This window comes from Kogia breviceps, chromosome 15, assembly GCF_026419965.1.
Source record: "Kogia breviceps isolate mKogBre1 chromosome 15, mKogBre1 haplotype 1, whole genome shotgun sequence".
In the NCBI taxonomy this organism is placed as follows: domain Eukaryota; kingdom Metazoa; phylum Chordata; class Mammalia; order Artiodactyla; family Physeteridae; genus Kogia; species Kogia breviceps.
Genome location: NC_081324.1, coordinates 20226095 through 20247241, shown reverse-complemented (window position 1 = coordinate 20247241; position 21147 = coordinate 20226095). Strand labels below are relative to the sequence as shown.

Below are 21147 nucleotides of genomic sequence, written 5' to 3'. Positions count from 1 at the left end.
CTCTATTTTACATTTGTGGGTGATTTTTTGGTTGGTTTAGGAGTATTTGGTTAATTTTATTTAGTTGGCCAAGAAAGCCTTGACCTACAGGAACGATTGATTTTTCTTTATTTTGCTTTCAGTAATTGAGACCATACATAGTTACATAACTGAGAATCAACTCCAACAAGGGTTTGGTAATCAATGGAGAAAGCACTGTTTCTCTGGGCCACTCATCATAATATGGTAAAATCAACATAAAGCAATCACCTCTTCACCACTGAATGGTTTTTGAGTGGCAAAGAAAGTTGTTTCCCAGGGAAATGTAATCTAGTTGCAGTGATCAGTTGAAGTGCTTTTGGAGATAACTCAGACTCATTGAGAACCATTCATTCATTTGTTTTTATGTCTTCAATACCGAATCATGTTTGTCCAAAGTGACCTGATGACTCAGTTCTTTAAAAAAATTGCTCAGTTTTCAATGCCCTTTTGTGTCATCCAAAACAGGTGTACATTCTACCACTACTATTGCTAGTAATAAGTATAATTCTAAACTAAAAAATTTTAAATAAGAGTAAAACTTTGAATTTTGCAGTGTTTTCAAGTTTCTAAGCCCATTCTCATTGATCACCTCTCAACAGCTAGGTGGTAGATAGGGAAGGTCCTCTGATGTCAATTGGTTCAGTTAGGTAACAACTCCTAATGTCACTTAGCAAATTAGTGAAAAGCTGAGGGTGGAACAGGATACTTCCTGTCATCCATCTTGTTATATTTCTTGAGTATCGTTTATTTGCAGAACACTATTCTCTCTTTCTCTAAACAGCAATTGAAAACTGCATGCTAGACAGAACATCAAATAAGATTTTCTAAGCACTAGCTATAAGAATTAAGGAGATCCCAGTACAGTTCCATGTACCTGTGCCTGATATTTGAGCTTTATTTAACATTTGGAGTCAAGTCTTAAAGAGATGACCGGTGTTTATTGTACAGAATGGGCATACAAGTTTGGGACCAGTGTTGAACCAGCCACACCTCTCAAAGAAACTCTCCAGGCCACCGTAAGCTATTGTCCACTCTTCTAATAGAACTCTAAGCCTCCTATTTAAATAACTGAAGAAATATTTTTTAAAAGTTACTTTGCAAGTATGCAAAATACTAGCCTACCAGACTGCTACATTGTCAGTATACACGGGCTACCCTTTGTCTTCTTAGACAGTGATGGATTGGGGATCTGACAGTGAAGATTTGGAAACATATTTGACCTTAATTTACTGGTTCAAGGCCCCTGTGCTTCTAAAAGGAAGCAGGTTAAGTAAGTCATAAGCTTCCCCTTTCTTCCTTGGGCTTGTGAAAGTTGAGCTCTCAGAATTCGATGAAAGGAGTAAAGTGGTGGCATGTCAGTTTCCCAGCGTCACTTTAAATACAGCCCAGTTTACCATAGCTAAGAAATGTAAAAATGGAACTTACACGAAATGGAGCATTTTCCAGATGGCCTTTCTCTTAGCTTGTGAATGTGCCCACTGTATACCCCTGAAGAAGACAGATCTGTGGGATGAATGGGTATGGCATTAAGGGCCAGTGTCAGGAGGGTTGTGTCCCTAAACAGAGGTGATTAGGGCTGTTCCTTCAGGAAGACTGGTCACAGTATCCAGAGAAACAGAAAGGTAGATGACAGTTGTCTCTGATGGGTGGTGTCAGAAAGGGCTGATGACGCACTTCAGGAGATGGATCACAAGGCCAGTGGGTTTGGGCAGTTGAGAGTATGAAAGCAGATAACATGCCTAGATTCAGAGAGGCAAGTAAATATTGTCAGGAAAGTCTGCCAACCTCTGACAAATTCACAAAGGAGACACTGTCTGCTGGAGGACTCAGTCTAGGATGCCTTGGAGGTCTTGGAGGAACCAAGCAGATTAACAAGGCAAAGGAACATTCACAAAAAAGCAGGGCAACATCCCTACCAGAGAAACCTGGTTACTAAAACTGGGACCCAAATCAAAGTGAATTTGCAGTATTTTATTTGAAGTTGAGCAACGTGAGAAATCTGTCCCAGTGTGGCTTAGCATATTACATAATCAGGGACAGGTATTTTCCAAAGTAGTTCAAGTAGAGCTTAATTTCAAGATAGCAGTCCCACTGGCACTAGCTGTGAGGAGTAGGAGCCACCAGAGCAGAGATAAAGAGTAGACTGTTTTACAACTAAATAAACCTATTGATGAAAAAACTGTTTGTGTTATTTCAGAGTCATTATATAAGATCACAACAGGTTAGCTTTCCGTTTGCAATAAAACAAAGCAATGTTCTTGCCTGAATTTAAGACATGTTCATAAAATTTTATTTAAAATCAAGTAGTACTCAATTTGTATATAACTCTACTTTTATTATTGCACAGATATTAAACTTTATGTGGTACCCGCAGACTTCACTCTGGAAATGTGTCACACAAAGTATTTTCTTACATGGCTTTAGGTCATTTTGGATAACAGTTGCCTACATGAACTCAAGAATGTCAATTATAGTATGCTACCCAAATTTCTAACTTTGCTTATCACAAGAGATGGAGTTTTTATGATAGTAAAGTAAAAGCATGTCAGATCTGCAGGAATAGTATATAACTGCAGGAAAAAAAATTTATACACCTTTAGAATACCTTATTGACATTTTTATCAAATCAATACTTACTTAGAGCCATCAAGTATATAGGTTTACAAAAAAAAGCAAAACTTTTTGTGGAAATTTTTCACACAATTATGTACATAATAGAGCTTAAGATACTGTTTTATTAATTAATTTCTATTCCAGTTTGAAACTCAGTTAGACATTTTCAGCATCAGTTGAAATAGTCACCAAGTATTTGGATACATATCGAAGGTTAAATATTATTATATAATTTTGATATTATTAAGATATGGTTTACTCTAAACGATAAAATTAGAAAAATGCCTTTTGCAATATTATCTATACTATTATCAATATGGATAACTTTTGTTTCTACGTCCTCTGTGAATTGTCATTATTGATGCTATCAGCAGGTCCAGTGAACTCTTTTTTTTTTTTTTTTTTGTGGTACGTGGGCCTCTCACTGTTGTGGCCTCTCCCGTTGCGGAGCACAGGCTCCGGACGCAGGCTCAGCGGCCATGGCTCACGGGCCCAGCCACTCCGCGGCATGTGGGATCTTCCCGGACCCGCGTCCCCCGCATCGGCAGGCAGACTGTCAACCACTGCACCACCAGGGAAGCCCCAGTGAACTCTTTTTGAAAGTAGATTATATTTTCAGACAACCTTATCACAGTAAATGCATTATCATCTACCAAGTCCCTTATGCCAGAAACCTAGGAGTCATTCTTGATGACTTTTCCTCCTTTACACTTGACAGTCGATAAATCACCAAGTGCTGGCACGTCTACCTCCAAAAATAGATATTGCTTCTCTTCACTTTTCTGGCTTCCTTTAGTCTCCACCCTTTTCCAAGGTCTCTACTACCCACAGCTAAAGGTTCTACTGGCTACAACAAGAAATTTGACTAATATTTTACAGAGTAAATTTCTCAATAAATATTCATGGAAGAAAAGGAGTTTAAAAAGAGTTGCTAGCTACTTTATCCCTCTCAGTGCCCCTTTTGATTTCCAGAAGAAAAATTGTTGAGTCAGCACGCAAATAGGTAGTCCACATTCTAAGCGTTGTTACTGTACGTGGTATTTCTCGATTCTCCTTCCTACCCTTGTTTCCTTTTGCCTTTCTTTATGCTCTGCTTCTTTATCTCTTAATCTCTTGCTCTCTTGCCCTCTCTTTTTCCTTTCCTCTTTCCTCCCTTAAAGTATTGATATTTACAATTTACTGCATGATTATTGTGCACCAGCACTCTGATGGAACTTCTAAGCGTGTTCACGCTGACTTTCTTAATCTGTACCACGAGCCTTTGAGGTTGGCCCTGTTATTAGTTCATAATGCATATGAGAAAACTTGGGCTCAGAGAGCTTTAGTGGCACATTCACTGATAAGGAAGATGACTGACATGGATGTGACACTGGGGGCGTGAGGATCAATTAGTTATGGCTGTATTCTGGGCGATGGTAAATTATGTTCTGAATTAGGGCAGTGGCAGAGGGAATGTAAATAAGGGGGGATGCTTGGGGAACAGAATGAAAACAGGTTGTTTAGAAGTGCTGATGGAGGGCTTCCCTGGTGGCGCAATGGTTGAGAGTCTGCCTGCCGATGCCGGGGATCTGGGTTCGTGCCCCGGTCCGGGAAGATTCCACGTGCCGCGGAGTGGCTGGGCCCGTGAGCCATGGCCGCTGAGCTTGCGCGTCCCGAGCCTGTGCTCTGCAACGGGAGAGGCCGCAACAGTGAGAGGCCCGTGTACCGCCAAAAAAAAAAGTGCTGATGGGCTCTTTTTAATAAAATCTGTAGAGCCTCATGAGTACTGAAAGCATATTTCATTCTTCAAGGAAGTTCACATGAGATTCCACAAGTTCCCAAAAATACAGAAGAGAAATAAGGGGGTAGAGTCTAAAACTGACTTTCAGTTAAGTGTCAAGATCCTTAGATTTCTGCTGTGTTTCAACCAAGGTGTTCTTATTTGCTGCAAGGATCTTCTTTCAAATGGTGCCCTCCAATTCCCTTCTATGGGAATGCTATCTCGATAAAACCGCTAGGGGGAAAAAAAAAAAGCCTCTCCCAGGGCATTAAATCTATTAAAAAGGTAGATGGTGGACTGCCAGGAGATTCTGAGACCACAGCTTTGCTGAAGGTACTCCAACATAATGCTCAAAAGCTCTGGGTTTGGATTTAATATAGAATGGAGTTCAAATCCGGGCTTTGTCACACTTTAGTTATAAGACCTTAGGCAGGCTTCTTAATCTCTTATGTAAAACAAGAGTAATGGTACTTTACTCTCAAAACTTATAACGCATTATCAGCTGCTTAGTGATTGTACGGTGTCAAAATATATGTCCTCAATCAATATGACTCCTCTTCCCAAAACTCTGAAAGATATTCATTATCAGCTCAAATCTAGATTGTATTCTGGTGATTAAGGCCTTATTCCAAACTTGTCACTTAGACCTTTCAAAGTCTCAGCAGAAATTCTTGCTTTGTAACCTTTTTATCATCCTTGGTGTATCACACCCATTTCCAAGAAATAGAGCTTTGATCCATCTCTGCTCTTAGCCAGGCCCACCTTGAGGCCAGACTCCTTCTCCAATCTTCATCAGACTGGGATCCTCAAGAACTGTCAATTTGTCTTATCCATCATTGTATACCCACCCTTGTATAGTGTCCTTCATGAAACAGGCATTTGATGACTGAAATCTTATATTAACTTTGGTTTACAATGTGTCTTTTTGTTGTTGACCCACTAAGCAGATACTCAATAAATAATTACTCAATTGGGGGAAAAAAAAAAGACTCTCTACTACAGTAACCGAATGTTTTAAGAGGGGCTGATCTTCCCCTGCAATTCACCCTAGAGAGAATAAGGCAAGATATAAGTGTGAAATGTGATATGTGGAACTAAAAACAGAAGTTTACGAAATGTGGCTTCTGAAAAAAAAAATGAGGGTGGGGTAGTGAGCTTATTAATGTTTTTTTCTGTTTTCTTAATTACTATTTATACACATCTAGAGTGAAGGAAGAATTAAGGAGCGGATTAATGTAGCCCATGAGAAGGATAATACCACATCACCAAATTGGATAGGGTTATCTCAGACAGTTAGGAAATAATGGCCAACGAGATCCTTTCTCAATAAACCTAACTGCTCTCCACCATGCTTATTTTTAAACAAATTCATTTTTGTGGTTACCAAAGAGGGGATGGAGGGATTTGGAGAAATTAAGTTTTGCAGTTCTTCTTTTTTTGCCAAATCTGAAAAAAAAAATGAAATTAATCCTTGATTCAAGATAAAACACTGCAACACTGGAAAAGCGTTACTTTCTCGCTCTCAAGTAATGAAAGGGCCAAAAGTAAGTCACAGCTACTAGAATTGATTTTTCAAAAGTCAGGGACATGTGTTAAGTACTTTTACTAAGAATCAGTACCAGGCTTGCCCATGAAGACTAGGTTGTGACAGCTTTAGGTGGCTTGGTGAAGGGAAGGGCAATAGAATCTAAGCCACTGAGCATGACAGTATAAGTCTCATCGAGAAAATAAGATACATTATACCACTGAATAAGAAAAAGTTACTGAACATGTTCATTTAATTTCAAAGTACAATGTAATTTGGGACATCCCACCATATCATCTGCAGAAGAACCTGCACAGAATCTATTTGATCTTTGCAATCTGCTTCTGATTGCTTGAAATCAATGAGAAAGCATAAAAGATGCTAATAAATTTAGCTGCTACCCACATATGAAGATGAATAAAAATGATGAAATTACTTCCAAAGATGTATAATAACCATTGAGGGGTTTACCTCCAGGCATGCAGAGCGTATACCTGATTCTATTCATTAATTGCTGCCAGGCATTGATATTAAGGTATTGATCATGTGGGAATAATTTATGCAATCACTGGAAGTCCTCAAATATGATAAAGAAAAATTATTATCTGTCAAAAACTAAGTATTGTTCATGTAATCATTAATACAATTAAAATCTCCAGGCTTATCAAGTGATTTACAATCATTTGGTAGACACACTAAGTACAATTATTCTCCCATTTTCAATATGTGTGTTGAGATTGAGGTCACTTATAAGACATGAGAGGTCACCCAGCAAAGTTATAGCAAAGCATTAACTCATAAGGTTTTGCCTCTTGGTCTAAGACCTTCATTTTTCTTTAAATTTTCTGTTTAAATTTAAATTTGTCTTTACAAAAACAAGCTTGTAGTCCTTAGAAAATGACCCTTCTTGATTTGCCAAGGGCTACTAATGGGAAGGCCTATTGGATGTATTAAAAACTAATTACTTAAATTCAGTTTTAAGAATATTTTGATAGGAGAATTTAGGTGAACAGAATTTCCAAGTAGTTGCTCTATGATTATTTATTTTAGTATGAAATAATCAAAAGGACATTAGACTCAGTAGTCTGATAATCGCCCTGTGATGATACAAGGTGACTTCTGCCTATTCATTTAATTCTGTGCCTCAATTACCTCCTTTATAAAATTGTAAAATGGTGAAAATATTGGCCATGACTATCTTGAAGCACTGAAAACTAAAAATAAGATGTGTAGTGAAGGGCTTCCCTGGTGGCACAGTGGTTGAGAATTCGCCTGCCGATGCAGGAGACACGGGTTCGTGCCCCGGTCCGGGAAGATCCGCGGCTGGGCCCGTGAGCCATGGCCGCTGAGCCTGTGCATAATCATTCAATCTGGTTTTCTTTACTGGTGTCTAAACACTTAAGAGCAAAGACCACATCCACACATGTGCATGTATGTGCATGTGTGGAGGGGGGAGATGAGGTATATGTATGTGTGCGTGCATGTGGGTGCATGCATATTTAAGGCTGTGCATTCTTTGGGCGCCGAGTACAGTGTATTGTTATTTTATTTATTAGCTTGTCTCTCTTAAATGAGCACATTGATCTAACCATATGTTTCCATAGCATGGCCTAAAAGGACTGATTTTTTTTTCCATCTGCCTTTGCATTATGTTGTCTTACATGTCCCGTTTACTGTAGCCACTGCGCAATTACTTGACCTTTACTTAAAGAGGCTCTACACTGTCATGACACCTTGAACTTGCTCTTGATATTTACTCCTTCTTAAATATCTTATTTATCCCCTCCTTGAAGTCCTATTCACACTTGAAGGATGGCCTTCTTGTCAAATCTTTTTTGACCACATGACACAGAATTAATCTCTCCCTCTATTATATTTCCATTGTATCTTCTGGGATTATCTATTCTAGCACTTAGCAGTTTGTTTTCATTATGAGTTTATGTCTCTGTTTCCTCAGCCAGAATGAATGTACTATCATGATTCATTTGAGTGTTTCCATAGTCCCAAACACAGTGCTTGCAACACAGCAGAGATATAGTTAATATATTTTGAATGAATAATAACTGAATGAATTAGACTCTCAGCCTTTGGAACTCCCATGAGAGGCAACATTAAATAGGAAAGAATGCCAGCTTCAAACTGGAATTATCTCAGTTCATGTCCTGCCTCTATCGCTTACTGCCACATGGTTTCAAATTACTTGACATGATGATACAAAGGGCATAAAGACAGACTTAACTCACTGGGTCACTGTGAGGGTAAAATCATAGCTCGCATAGATATGTGCAGTGCCTAGACCATTTCCAGGTCTAGAGTAAATGCAAAAAAAAGCGTTAACAAGTATTAATAAGAGTGGTACTTAGCTCCTCACATTTAAACTGCAATGGGGGTGAAGTAAATGATCTCAGTAGTGCCATACTCTTTCAAGTATATTCTAACAACTTAAATAATCAGATTAATTTTATTTAGCTAAGTTCCTCTAAAGTTATTTAACTATGTTTATTATATAATTATATTTGATCTTTATTATTTGTAGAGTCTATATGTGCAAATTCACCTACCTGCTAAAATTTATTTGTATCCCCAAATCAATACCCACAGTATCTTTACAGTCATTTGCAGACTTGTGCACATGTGGGACAGTGAAAACTTTGAGTCTCCAGGAGCACATGTTCTCAGCTGAGGCTGAACAAGGAGATGCTCTGTTTTCTTGTTTCAGTTCTCGTATTATAACCAAGGGTCCCTTTTGTGGTCAAATAAATGCCCAAATAAAATAAATTTTTTGCCCTCCCTTTTTTTTTTTTTTTGCTTTCTGTTGGCGATTTTGCTGTTTAAAATGGTCCCCAAGTGTAGAGCTCAAGTGCTGTCTCGTGTTCCTAAGTGCAAAAAAACTGTGATGTACCTTAAGGAGAAATACATATATTAAATAAAGTCCATTCAGACATGCAGTATAGTACGGGTGGCCATGAGTTCAATGTTAATGAATCAACGATGATATTAAGTAAGGTGCCTGTAAACAGGAACATGTATAAAGCAAGGTGATGTATTGATGAGTTGACAAAAATGTTGTGACCAAAGTCTCACAAGAACCTAAACCTGTATTTTCCCTAGGAACAAGATTACAATATTCCCAAATTCAGTGTTTGCAGTGCCTTTACAGAAAATAACTACTCCAGATGATGAGAATTGATTAGAGCTGGCATGTTCTTTGAAATTGTTTTAAATGCTGAGCAAATAACTGTACCTTTAGATGATTTCTTAAATCCTTTTACAGAAATTTAATCATTTGTAGAGAGCTAGCTAATTTGTAGCAGATCTGGAAGAAGGGTCTCAAAACCCCATCTCCCTTGCGAACACTGCTCTGCCTCTGCTACACCCACATAATTGAAGCAATGTCCAAGTGGCCTTGGGTTGTAGGCTAAGAGCTCAGAAGAAGTCCATTCCTTGACATTGTGTTCAGCCTCTTTCTGACAGTCATTTATTTCTCAGCTGTTCTCCAAAGAACAACTCTGTGTTTATTTTTAAAAAGTGAATGTAAAATTTCATCAAAGTATTATTATTCATGTATATATTTTTTAAGTTAAGTAGTACCAATTAGGCTTATAACAAACGGCTGTCCCTCTCCAAACCTGTACTCATTCCCTTTGGACTACCATATCCATCACTTTTAGTTGTTATTTCTTTTCTGGAATATACCTTTATGTTTCTCAGTAATGTGCTTTCAATGTCCCTTAATTCCCTAACTCTAGTTCACCAGTTTTACAAATTATTTACTGACCTATTGTTATGTCAGGATGCAGCACTCTGGCACACATCCATCCAACTTCCCTCCCCCAATCTTCTTCCTTTTCCCTTCCTTCTCCTCTTCCTCATTTTCCTTATATTCATTCTTTTTCTTTGGTCAAGGTGTAATTATTGGGTTGGTCCAAAAGTTCGTTCAGTTAATGAATACGTTGTTCAATAAAGTTTTGGTGAAAATGAAAAAATGTCTTATTTTTACTTAAAATTTGGCCAACCCAATAATTGAAGTGAAATGTAGAAATCTCAGGTGTTCAGTTCCACGAGTGTATCAGCTTGTTAGGGCTGTCATAACAAATTCCACAGACTGGGTGGCTTAATTCACAGGTATTTATTCTCTCACAGTTCTGAAGGCTAGAAGTCCAAGATCAAGGTGTTGGCAGAGTTGTTTCTTCTGAGTTCTCTCTCCTTGACTTATAGATGGCTGTCTTCCTCCAGTGTCTTCACATGGTCTTCCTCAGTGTGTGTCTGTTCTAATCTTTTCTTATAATGATACCAGTCATATTGGATTAGTGCCCACACTAATGACCTCATCTAACCTTCATTGCCTATTTTAAAGCACTCAATCACATTCTGAAGTACTGGGCATTAGGATATCAATATATGAATTTGGGGTTTTAGAGGGCAGGGGGCAAAATTCAGCCCTTAGCAATGTGTTTTGACAGTTGTATCCACCCATGTAACAGACATGAACTAAGATGCAGTTTTATTACCCCCAAAAGTCTCTTTGTACCCATACCCAATCAATCCTCCAGTGAAGTTGCCATAGGCAACTACTTTTCTGATTTGTATTACTGTAGATTAGTTTTATCTATTCTTGAATTTTTCATATCAGTGGAATTATGCAGTATGTATTTTTTTGAGTCTGGTGTCTTATCAAATCCAATCTTATATCATATTGCTACTTTCCTCACTATCTTCTGAGAATTCCATATTTCTCTTTCTGTATTGGATCTCTGCTGGATTTCAAATAATTTTCTTCCTTACTTTGCACTCTCATTTTCCTTGAGCATACCGTCATTAACCTCCTGATAAAGGGTACACAGATGGATATCTTTGAGGCCACTCATATCTGAAATATCCCTATACTTATACTTAGGCAAGTGTATGTTCTTATGCTTGTGTTATAGTTTCCTCATACATCATAATTTATTTGGCTTGACATGGAATTCTAGGTTTAAATGTTTTCAAACATTAAATGTTTTTGAGAAATCGGATGCTGTTCTTATTCCTGATTATGTTTTATGTACCCTTTTTTTCTTTTTTTTTTCTTCATTCTGCAAGCTTTTGGATCTTCCCTCCCACATGAGGCTCTCATGTTTCACATAATATGCTTTAATGTGGTTATTTTCATTTATTATGTTAGATATTCCATAATCCCTTTCAGAATGGGCTCTCAAGTCTTCCAGTTCTGCATAGTTTTTATTGGGGAGGAGGATTTTTTTTGTTTTTTGTTTTTGTTTGTTTTGTTTTTTCTAATTGACTGCCTTTTATTTTTCCTATTCCTTCATTCTCTCATCTTACTATTTGGGTGTCAGAAATTATTAACTAAACCTCTGATTTCTTATCTTTTCTCTCCAATTTCCTTTGATTATCTGTTTTTCCCCAGTGAATTTTGGAAGGTGTCTATTAATTTATCTTCTCACCTATCTATTGAATATTTAATTTGTGCAACCAAATTATAAATGTCATGAGCTTTTTAAAAATCTCTTATTTTTCTTGTATTTTATTCTATTTATAGATGCAGTATCTTCTCTTTGATTATTAGGGTATTAATGACAGTTCTTTGGATCCTTTTTCCTTACACTAATGCTGTTTCCTTCAAGTGCCATTATGCTCTTATGTGTTTTTCTCTCTGTATGTTATGCCGAAGGCTTTGTTTTCAATGTCTGATAGTCTTAAATTACCAGTTTACATAAAAATGCAGTACTAAAAACGTGATTATGCAGTGAAAACTCTAGTGCGTGAGTGGAGGTTATAAAGTGGGCTCCTCACTGTTGGGGGATTGATCAGGAACCTATCTGTTCTTTTCTCTTATTCTTCTAAATATTGTCTAGAGAACAATTATCTGATATTCTGGCTGGGAAGTGTACACCTGGTTGCCATTGCTCTGGGTATCAGATGACGGAAGAAGACTTGAGTGTCTTATGTCATGGACTTAACAACCCTTGCCCTCATCTCTATTCTCTCCTGTGCCTGGTGTCCCTGAATTTGTGGCTTCTGTTTCAATATCCCTGGAGAATGCAGCTTCCAGCCACTCCAAGATCAGGGAGTGTTAGCGACTGGTTTTGCAGAATGTGGTAGGACTTTCAATCCATCTTCTGTCTCAGAAACATAACTGTCCTGCTTTGTAAGGTATTTAGGAAGTAACAATTTCTAGTCTTCCCTGAATTTGGTCATGCCAATCACCTTGTTTTCATTAATATCTCTTGAGCTATTTAGGTTTCATCTCTCTCCTTTGGCTCAGTCACACTTTTCCTCATTTGCACCTTCAAAAAATTTGTTAAGCTCTCTCATCCACTAGGGTCCTATTATCTATTCCTTATGGGTTTATACCATTTGGAATATTTTACTGTCATTTTAGTGCCATTTACGAAGGAGAGATGATAATGCATGTAATCAACCAAATGAATTGTGTAAATTTGTCAAAATCAGGCATATAGTTGTAAGAATGGATTTAATTTGGTTCTAAGGGGTAATCCCTAACACTTTTTGCATCTCTGCCTATTTGCCCCTATGTTTGTGTCAATTCTTTGACCCTATCCTGTTGTCCTTCCTTTCTCCAATCTTTTAATTTACATCTACTATTTTACAGAGTATCAAAGTAAGCTGGCTGCCTCCTCCACCAGGAACACAAAATGGATTTATTACCGGCTATAAAATTCGACACAGAAAGACGACCCGCAGGGGTGAGGTGGAAACACTGGAGCCAAACAACCTCTGGTACCTGTTCACAGGTCAGTGTTCACATGGTGTGGTCTTGGAAGGTTTTGATGAATTAAATGCCTCAGCAACAAAATATTTTTTTCTGGTAAACAACTTACCATTTTTTCCCCTGTAAATGGCATGTACTGGTCTGAACGAGAATAACCTTTATATTTTTAACTTGATATTCCCTGTAATGCTTTCACTGCATATTTTGCTTCTGGATCATCACTTTAGTAAACGTATCATTGAATTTTTATCCATATTAGTGTCTTAGTATTACTGGTTCAACAACTTCTGTTGTCAAATCATTTTTAACTGTTTAATAACTTTTAAAAGTCGTGTAATCAAATGGTTCCAAGTTTAAGTCATTTTGAGCCCCATTTCCTCAAACTCCAGGAGTGAGAATGAAGTTGGAAAATGGAGAGAGGGGTAGTTTGGGGAATAAAGAGAACAATTATTACTTTCCGTAAATAAAAAAGTAAATTCACTTATGTAGCAATGTTGGTGGAACTCATAGTGGGTCAAAATTCTCTCTGAAAACTGGACCCAGTTTCCATGTAGTACTTAGATTTTTTTTTTTATTTTATAAGATTAATAATCATATATTTCCTTTAACTATTGGAACCATGAACACATGTCAGTCCAGTTCCTGGAAAACAGAGACTGAGTCAGGCTTTCAAGTTAATGCATTTGGGGTGCAAGCCCAGGAAAGCAAGAGAGAGGGAACAAGGAAAATGAGCCAGGGAGGAAAATAAATCAAATAATGATGACATATTACTGAGCTGGCCCCAAGTTTAGAACAAGCCCAGAGCTTGCTTGGCCTTGGTTAGGTTATCACTAGAGAAGCTAATTGAACTACTGTGGCCCACAGAGGATGGCTCGATAGGAAGCATGAGCAGTTTCTCTCTTGTCTATCATTGGTCAAAGTAAGCCCACCAACAGGTTGTTAACTGTTTTGTACCTCCTGCTGGCCCCCTGGGAAGCCAGCACTTCTGGTAAATGCACAAACATGGAATTCTCTCCTTGTCCTCAGCACTTTATGTGGTGATGGCTTGGTCTAGGGTAGCAGCAGCATTTGGGGCTGTATAGTACCAAAGAGAGCATGAACTAAGGGTTTGGAAAGTAAGGCATATAGCAATGGCTCATGGCAAAAACTGGTGGGTCAAGTTGAGCATATGTGTCATGGCACATAAACTGGCTGCATGACTACATGCAAATTAAAAATCATAACTTACAGAAAATGGATAAAGTGAACTATCATAGCAGGTGAGAATAAAGGAAAGTAAATCCTTATCTATTCCTTTCTCTATATGAGGTACTCAGTAAATTTCCATGTGAAATCATAAAACACACACACAATTAAGCTACTTGCTCAGCCTACAATATGAGACTTGATAGAAACCTGGTTTTTCCCTTTAGGTTTTGCCTCTTATGCCTATAAAATGTTAATGCGATTGTGACAGTGCTTCCAAAATAGATTACCAAACATCACATTACTTGTTCTATATCTGGACAAAATCTCCTAAGAAGGTATTATTGAATCTAAGCGGAAGTTATGGCACTCTACCATTCCATTTAAAAAGCTTAAGGAAAGCCAAGATCCTGTCTTTTGCCTGGATAAAATGATGGAAAGAAAGTAAAAATAATTGAAGTGAGGCATATTTGCTCACTGGAATATTTGGTACAACATGTACATAGTTTACTTTAAAATAAATCACCAAAATTGAAAAATCTTGCTTTAAAAATTTTAGTATAATTCCTAAGAGTTAATATTTGAATAGAAGAAGAGGCTCTAAGAATAATTTAATCCAAACCTTGTATTTTAATAGATATTGGCATTTGAAGCCCTGAAACTTTTTTTAATCATTGCTTTTCCTTCTCAAATGAAAAATATTACAAATATAAAATAGGGGCTTCCCTGGTGGCGCAGTGGTTGAGAGTCCGCCTGCCGATTCAGGGGACATGGGTTCATGCCCCGGTCCAGGAAGATCCCACATGCCGCAGAGCGGCTAGACCCGTGAGCCATGGCCGCTGAGCCTGTGCTCCGCAGCGGGAGAGGCCACAACAGTGCGAGGCCCGCGTACCAAAAATCAAACAAACAAACAAAAATATATATATATACATATATATATGTATATAAACTTCTTTTTATAAAATAATTAATTAAAATATGAGCATTCCAATAGAAAAACTAAGGACTGGATATTCAATATACAGAACTATAAATAGCCAACAAGCATAATAAAATGTTCAATTTCATTAGCAGAGAAATGCAAATTAAAACAAAAATGAGTTAGCATTTTCCTTTGATTAAAATAATAAAGATAAAAATGAATGATCATACACTGTTTTGGAAAGTGTACAAAAGAAACATGAACTCTCATATACTACTTGTGGGACAGAAAGTTTCTAGAATCTTTCTGGAAAGCAATGTGGAGATTTGTGTTATATACAGATGTATGTGTGTGTATTCATAAATGTATGATTCAAGTTTCCAACTTCTAGGAGTTTGTTCCAATTCGGCAGACATACTTTTTGCCAAGTTTTGAACTAAAAACATGTTCATTGCACAGTTACTTTAATAGCAAATAACAAGAAAAAAAAGACCCTAAGTATCTAACTATAGTCAGTTAACTAGAAAATTCAGACAAAATCATATCAAGGAATACTGTATATCTATTGAGAATACTGTAATGTAAACATTAAATTACATGTTAAATATTTCAAGCATGTTAAGTGAATAACTCAGTTTTAAATCAGTATTAAGCATGAGTCCATATTTATAAACCAAAAAATTCGTAAGAAAATATTTAGAATAATATGTTCTAAATATCAAAATATTAATAGTGATTATTGCTTACTTTTGTAACAATAAAATATGCATTTTAACTGCATTAGTACAGTGAAAAACAAATAAAATGTCGAGACTGATGTTATATTATAACTTTTGATTACCAAAATTGAAGATTTCTTACCACTGACTTTAATATGCCCATTGAACAACTAAGAAGGAACTGGTCAAGAAAATAAATGAAGAATGACCTTACTGATAAGAATTGTTTAGTATGTATGGGTTTTTTGTCAAATGGAATTTAACACATTCAGCTTAATATAATCAAGCCAAAATTTTGACTCTCTAAATATTCAAATTTTAGGATTTTCTTTCAATGAAAAGCAAAATTGTTTAAAAAGATAACTATATAGAGCAGCAAGTTTTAGCCATTTTACTATCAAAGATGCTATATTAGTCCTAGGGGGGGTCTTAACAATTTACCACAAATGTGGTGGCTTAAAAGAACAGATTTTTTTTCAGTTCGGGAGAAACCAGAAATCTGAAATTAAGGTGTCTGCAGGATTGGTTTCTTCTGGAGACTCTGAGAGAAAATGTCCCATGTTTGTCTTCTAACCTCTGATGGTTACTTGACATTCCTCAGCTTATAGATGCCCCTCTCAGATCTCTGTCTCCGTCTCTGCATCACTTCCCCTGTGTGTCTCTATATCTCTCTTCTTATAAAGACACCATTCGTTGGGTATAGATTCTGTAGTATTGTCAAAGATGACGTCTGAGTTGAGTGTTAAAAGATAAGTCAAAATTAATTTCCCAGTTGTGAGTGTTGAAGGGTTGGAGGATGGAGGACAAAGGAGAATTCCAAACAGAGTGAACAGTATATCAAATACAACAGCACATAGTTCTGGGTTCTGTTTGCCAAATTCTTCTCTCTGTCTGGACGTATTTTCACTTTATTTGAATAAAGTCTGTGTGTAAGGTTCTCTGATAATAACAGTAAAGTATTTTGGTTGTACTTTACAGTTTGAAAAATCCATTTTCAGATTCATAAAAACCGTGAAATAGAAGAGGTATTTATCCTTATTTTACTGGTAAGACAAGAGAAAACAAAACAAACAAACAAAAACCCTATGCATCATGGACTGAATGTTTGTGTCCTTCCAAAATTCATTTTGTGAAGCCCTCACATTCAATGTGATGGTGTTAGGAGGTGGGGCCTTTGGGAGATGATTAGGCTTATATGACGTCATGAGGATGCACCCCACATGATGGAATGGGGCCCTTATAAGAAGAGAAAGAGATACCAGAGATGTTTCCATCTCAAGGTCCTAAACTAATTATATCTGTTAAGACCATGTTTCCAGGAAAGGCTATATTTGGATGTTCCAAGTATACAGTATCTACTCACTAGACACCTTTCATTACTTTTCCTCTCAAGGACAATCATTTTGAATTATCCCCTCTAATGAAACTTTAGTTACCCAAAAATAAACAATTCATCCCTATATCTTTATTCCTCTAAAATATATGTGGCAATTAACACTTCTAATCAGCATAGGATAACCCGTCTTCACTCTGGTTTAATATCATTCCAGTCAAAAGCAAAGAAATAGGATGAATTAATTAGCTTGTTATTGAAATGATGCACAAATGCCCCTTCCCATCTTTATAGATTTGTAGGAATCTGGAATCCAAACTTGAAGCCTTTATTCAGAATGTTCCTTCTTCATTTCAACTGCTATAAAATGAATTTGAGAATGCAGACATAACCTGAGCAGTTATTTTTATAACTGTACTTGATATGTATTGCAAAAACTCACACAGCCTTCATTTTTAATTTGAAATAAAGAATTACAAAAACCCAGAGGATAGCCTCATACTCTTCAAACATTAAAAACAAGTTTTGCAAAGCCTCTGTCTTCCTCTCCCTAGTTCTGTGTCCTGGCTTTAGTAATGCATGGTTGCATTCCTAGATGTAGTGGAAATGCCTTTCATGCTACAAAGCATCGAGGAATCAGGAAGTACTACACACTGGTTGATCGGCTGTGGTTTTGACTTGTCCTCAGGATATATTTAGTAACTTACCCGCTTTGTAGTAAGTGGAAGTAATTGAGTTTCTATATGAATCTTCAGCACTTTAAAATGTACAGGATTTGCCCCCATGTTTTCAATACCTGTAAAGTACATGGATATGTCGATTTGGCTGTTAGAAAATTGAAAATGCCATAATGCTTCCTTTGGATGGTATAAATATTCAGATGTAGAGACTCAAATATTGTTTTTTATAGTCTTCTATTTGTTAGGCAGTTGGTTTTTGTTGTGTGTTTTCTTTTTCTAGGATAATGAGACATCTGTAATAACAAAGTAATTCAGAGTTATAACAAGGATTTTAAATCACTGCTATCAATTTTATTGTGGGAACCCACGTCAGCTAAATTTTAAAGTGCTGTTTTTAATTTTTGAGTGCTCTTCAGAGAAGGTTGTTTGGAACTGAATTTAAGAGTTTTCTCATGCTTCGTGGCCAATATAAAAATATAGTGGTAAACATGCATTGGTGTTTTATGGACTGAAAAATTGAAATAGTGGCATAGCAATTTTATAACAAGGTTAGCATTAGGGGAATAAAGGGAAATTATGTTGTTTGAATAATACATCATCTGTTGAGCATAAGTTTTAAGAAACTAGAAAAGAACTGAAGAATTACAGAGTTTGAAGGCACTTATTATCGGGGATAGAAACAGGCAGAAGACAATCTGCTTTTAACAATAGAATGTTTTTTACAGCTAAGAAAAGCATTGCTACCTATACCATACTTCTTTTTAGAATAAAGTTGTGCTTAGAAGCAGCTAGGCACACACACATACACACACACACACACACACACACACATTGAGACTGAACTATACGTCCCTGACAAACAGAACAGAAAACACACAATTCCTCTCATCCAAAGTGCTTTTTTTATAGAAGAGGTAACTGAAGTCTGAAGAATGACATTTCTAAGATGTACCATTAGTTAATGGCACAGATTCCAACTAGAGCACCGATGTTCTGATTCCTACTTATGTGCTCCTTGTACTATACAATGTTGTCATCTTTAGCTCCCTTTATTGTGAGTGACGCTGGCTGTTGTGTCAATCTGTAAAAGAGCATTGATATAAACAATGTTAACATTTATAACACTAATAGCAGCAATAGCAACTTTGACAACAGCTCCTATGCTGGAAACAGTATGGAGGTTCCTCAAAAAGTTAAAAATAGAACTGCCAATGAACCACCAATCCCACTTCTGGGTACATATCCAAAAGAATTGAAATCAGGATCTCAAAGAGATAGCTGCACTCCCACATCCATTGCAACATTATTCGCAATAGCCAAGGTAGAGAAACAACCCGAATCTCCATCGACAGACAAATGGGTGAAGAAACTGTGGTATATACATACAACGGAATATTATTCAGCCTTAAAATAGAAAACAAAATCCTGCCATTTGCAGCAACATGGGTGGACTGGGAGATATTATGCTAAGTGAAATGTCAGTCCCAGAAGGGCAGATACATGATTCCACATATTTGAGGTATCTAAAATAGTCAAACTTTTGGAAACCGAGAATAGAATGGTGGTTGCCAGGGGAGAGGGGGAAGAGGAAATGGGGAGTTGTTCAACGGGTATAAAATGACAGTTATACAAGATGAATAAGTTCTAGAGATCTGCTGTACAACAAGTACCTATAATTAACAGTACTGTATCATGCACTTAAAAACTTGTTTAGAAGTTATCATGCCAAGAATTCTTAGCATTAAAAAAACATAATAAAAGCAAGAGGACAAAAGAGTCTTTTGAAGGTGATAGATAGGTTTATTACCTTGATTGTGGTGATGGTATCATAACGTATACATATGTCCAAATTCATCAAAATATATACATTAAATATGTGCAATTTTTGGCATATTAAGTATACCTTGATACAGCTGAAAAAATATCCATGATAAGAAAATAAAACTTTATCTATTTTTAAAATTTAATCTTTATAATAATTTTTTATTCCTATACACATTTTATTGTTGAGAAACCTTAGGCAAAGAAAGAGGGCTAGTAAGTTTTTCAACGTCATGCAGCTAATAAGTGGTGCAGCAAAAACTTAAGTCTAATTCTGCCTGAATTGAAAACCTATACTCTTAACTCTTAAACTGTAGGTAATATGATGTTGACCATCAGCAAAGACTAGGTGGTTGTGTGAGTATGTAAAGGGATAATGCAGGGATGGAGAGAGATATCTATTGAATAATAAAAATTGAGGATTAACCTTGCAACTAGAGGAACGGAGTAACTTTAGAAGAGATTAAGTCAAAACTTTCCTACCAACTTATTTTTGAAATACTGTTTAATATTTCCATTAGCCCAACTCAGAAAACACATCTCAGATAACAGCTTTGAGAAATACATACACAAAACGGCTTTTGATTACACGCTGGTTTCCTTCTATCCCATCTCCAATGAATGAATGAATGAATGCATGCATCCATCCATCCATCCATGCATCCATCCATCAATGGAGTGTTTCAAGTGAGAAAATAATCTGCAAATGTTAGTTATCTTTATGTCTATTAAATGCCTAATTTTATAAATTATTTTTGAAAGCAGTTTGTCATTTGATTCTCAAAAGAATACTTTAAGGTAGAAATGCAGCTATTATTTACCTAATAACTGTATATGAGAAACTGAGATTAAAAGAGCTCTCAGAGGGCTTCCCTGGTGGCGCAGTGGTTGAGAGTCCACCTGCCGATGCAGGGGACACGGGTTCGTGCCCCGGTCCGGGAAGATCCCACATGCCGCGGAGCGGCTGGGCCCGTGAGCCATGGCCGCTGAGCCTGCGCGTCTGGAGCCTGTGCTCGGCAACGGGAGAGGCCACAACAGTGAGAGGCCCGCATACCACAAAAAAAACAAAACAAAACCCAAAAAAGCTCTCAGAACATCTAAAACTTGTCTGGCCAACTACCCCTCACAGCAAAAAAGCAAGAACATTTGAAACCTAGAATTCAGGGTAATGTACTGACTGACTCTAAAAAGCCAAAATTTCTGGTTTTGCCTATCACTGCATCCTCCATTTATCTAGACTAGAAGAGGGTCACAGGTTTAATTCTGTTGCTAAAGGTCTGGTACAGAAGGCACTGAATTTAGAATCAGAAGGCTTGGGTAAAGATATCTTGAAAGTGGAATTTAATTTTTTTTTTAATCCCACTGTGTAAAACTCAGATTTATCTGTAGGTAATACTATAGTAAAGCAGATTCAATGCAATCTAAAGAAGAACTTTTATTAACAAGCAAAACTGTTGGAGTGGATTCCATCCCTCGGTGAATTTCTTATTCGAAAAGTATCCCTGCTTTATTTACAGGACCACTTAGTTGGATGTACAGCATTAGATGGGCCGTTTGACTAGACATTATGATCTCTTTGAATATTGGAATGTTATATATATCTTTATTTTCTTATACTTAATCTAGAATTTCTGGGTGTTAGTGGGATTCGACAGCAACATTCTAGAATAAAATACAAACGTTTTAAAATTTAAGCTAAAATATAATATTTCAGAAGTTAACGGGATTTTCAGGTTGACCTACATACTACTCTATATAGCGTATTAAAGATTCACTACTGATATCATAGAGAGAAAGATATGAAAAGCTACCCTACTGTATATGGTTAGACGGGGT

General features: G+C 36.8%; 1 protein-coding gene across 3 annotated transcripts in view; it reads left to right on the top strand.

The window, feature by feature from the left end:
* DCC (DCC netrin 1 receptor) overlaps positions 1–21147 on the top strand; it is a 1166577-nt gene that overhangs the window by 903765 nt on the left and 241665 nt on the right. For all 3 annotated transcript variants that reach the window (XM_067014926.1, XM_067014925.1, XM_067014924.1), the window contains one exon: positions 12532–12673. In XM_067014926.1, coding sequence (XP_066871027.1) covers positions 12532–12673 — 142 coding nt within the window. The remainder of the gene's footprint in view (positions 1–12531; positions 12674–21147) is intronic.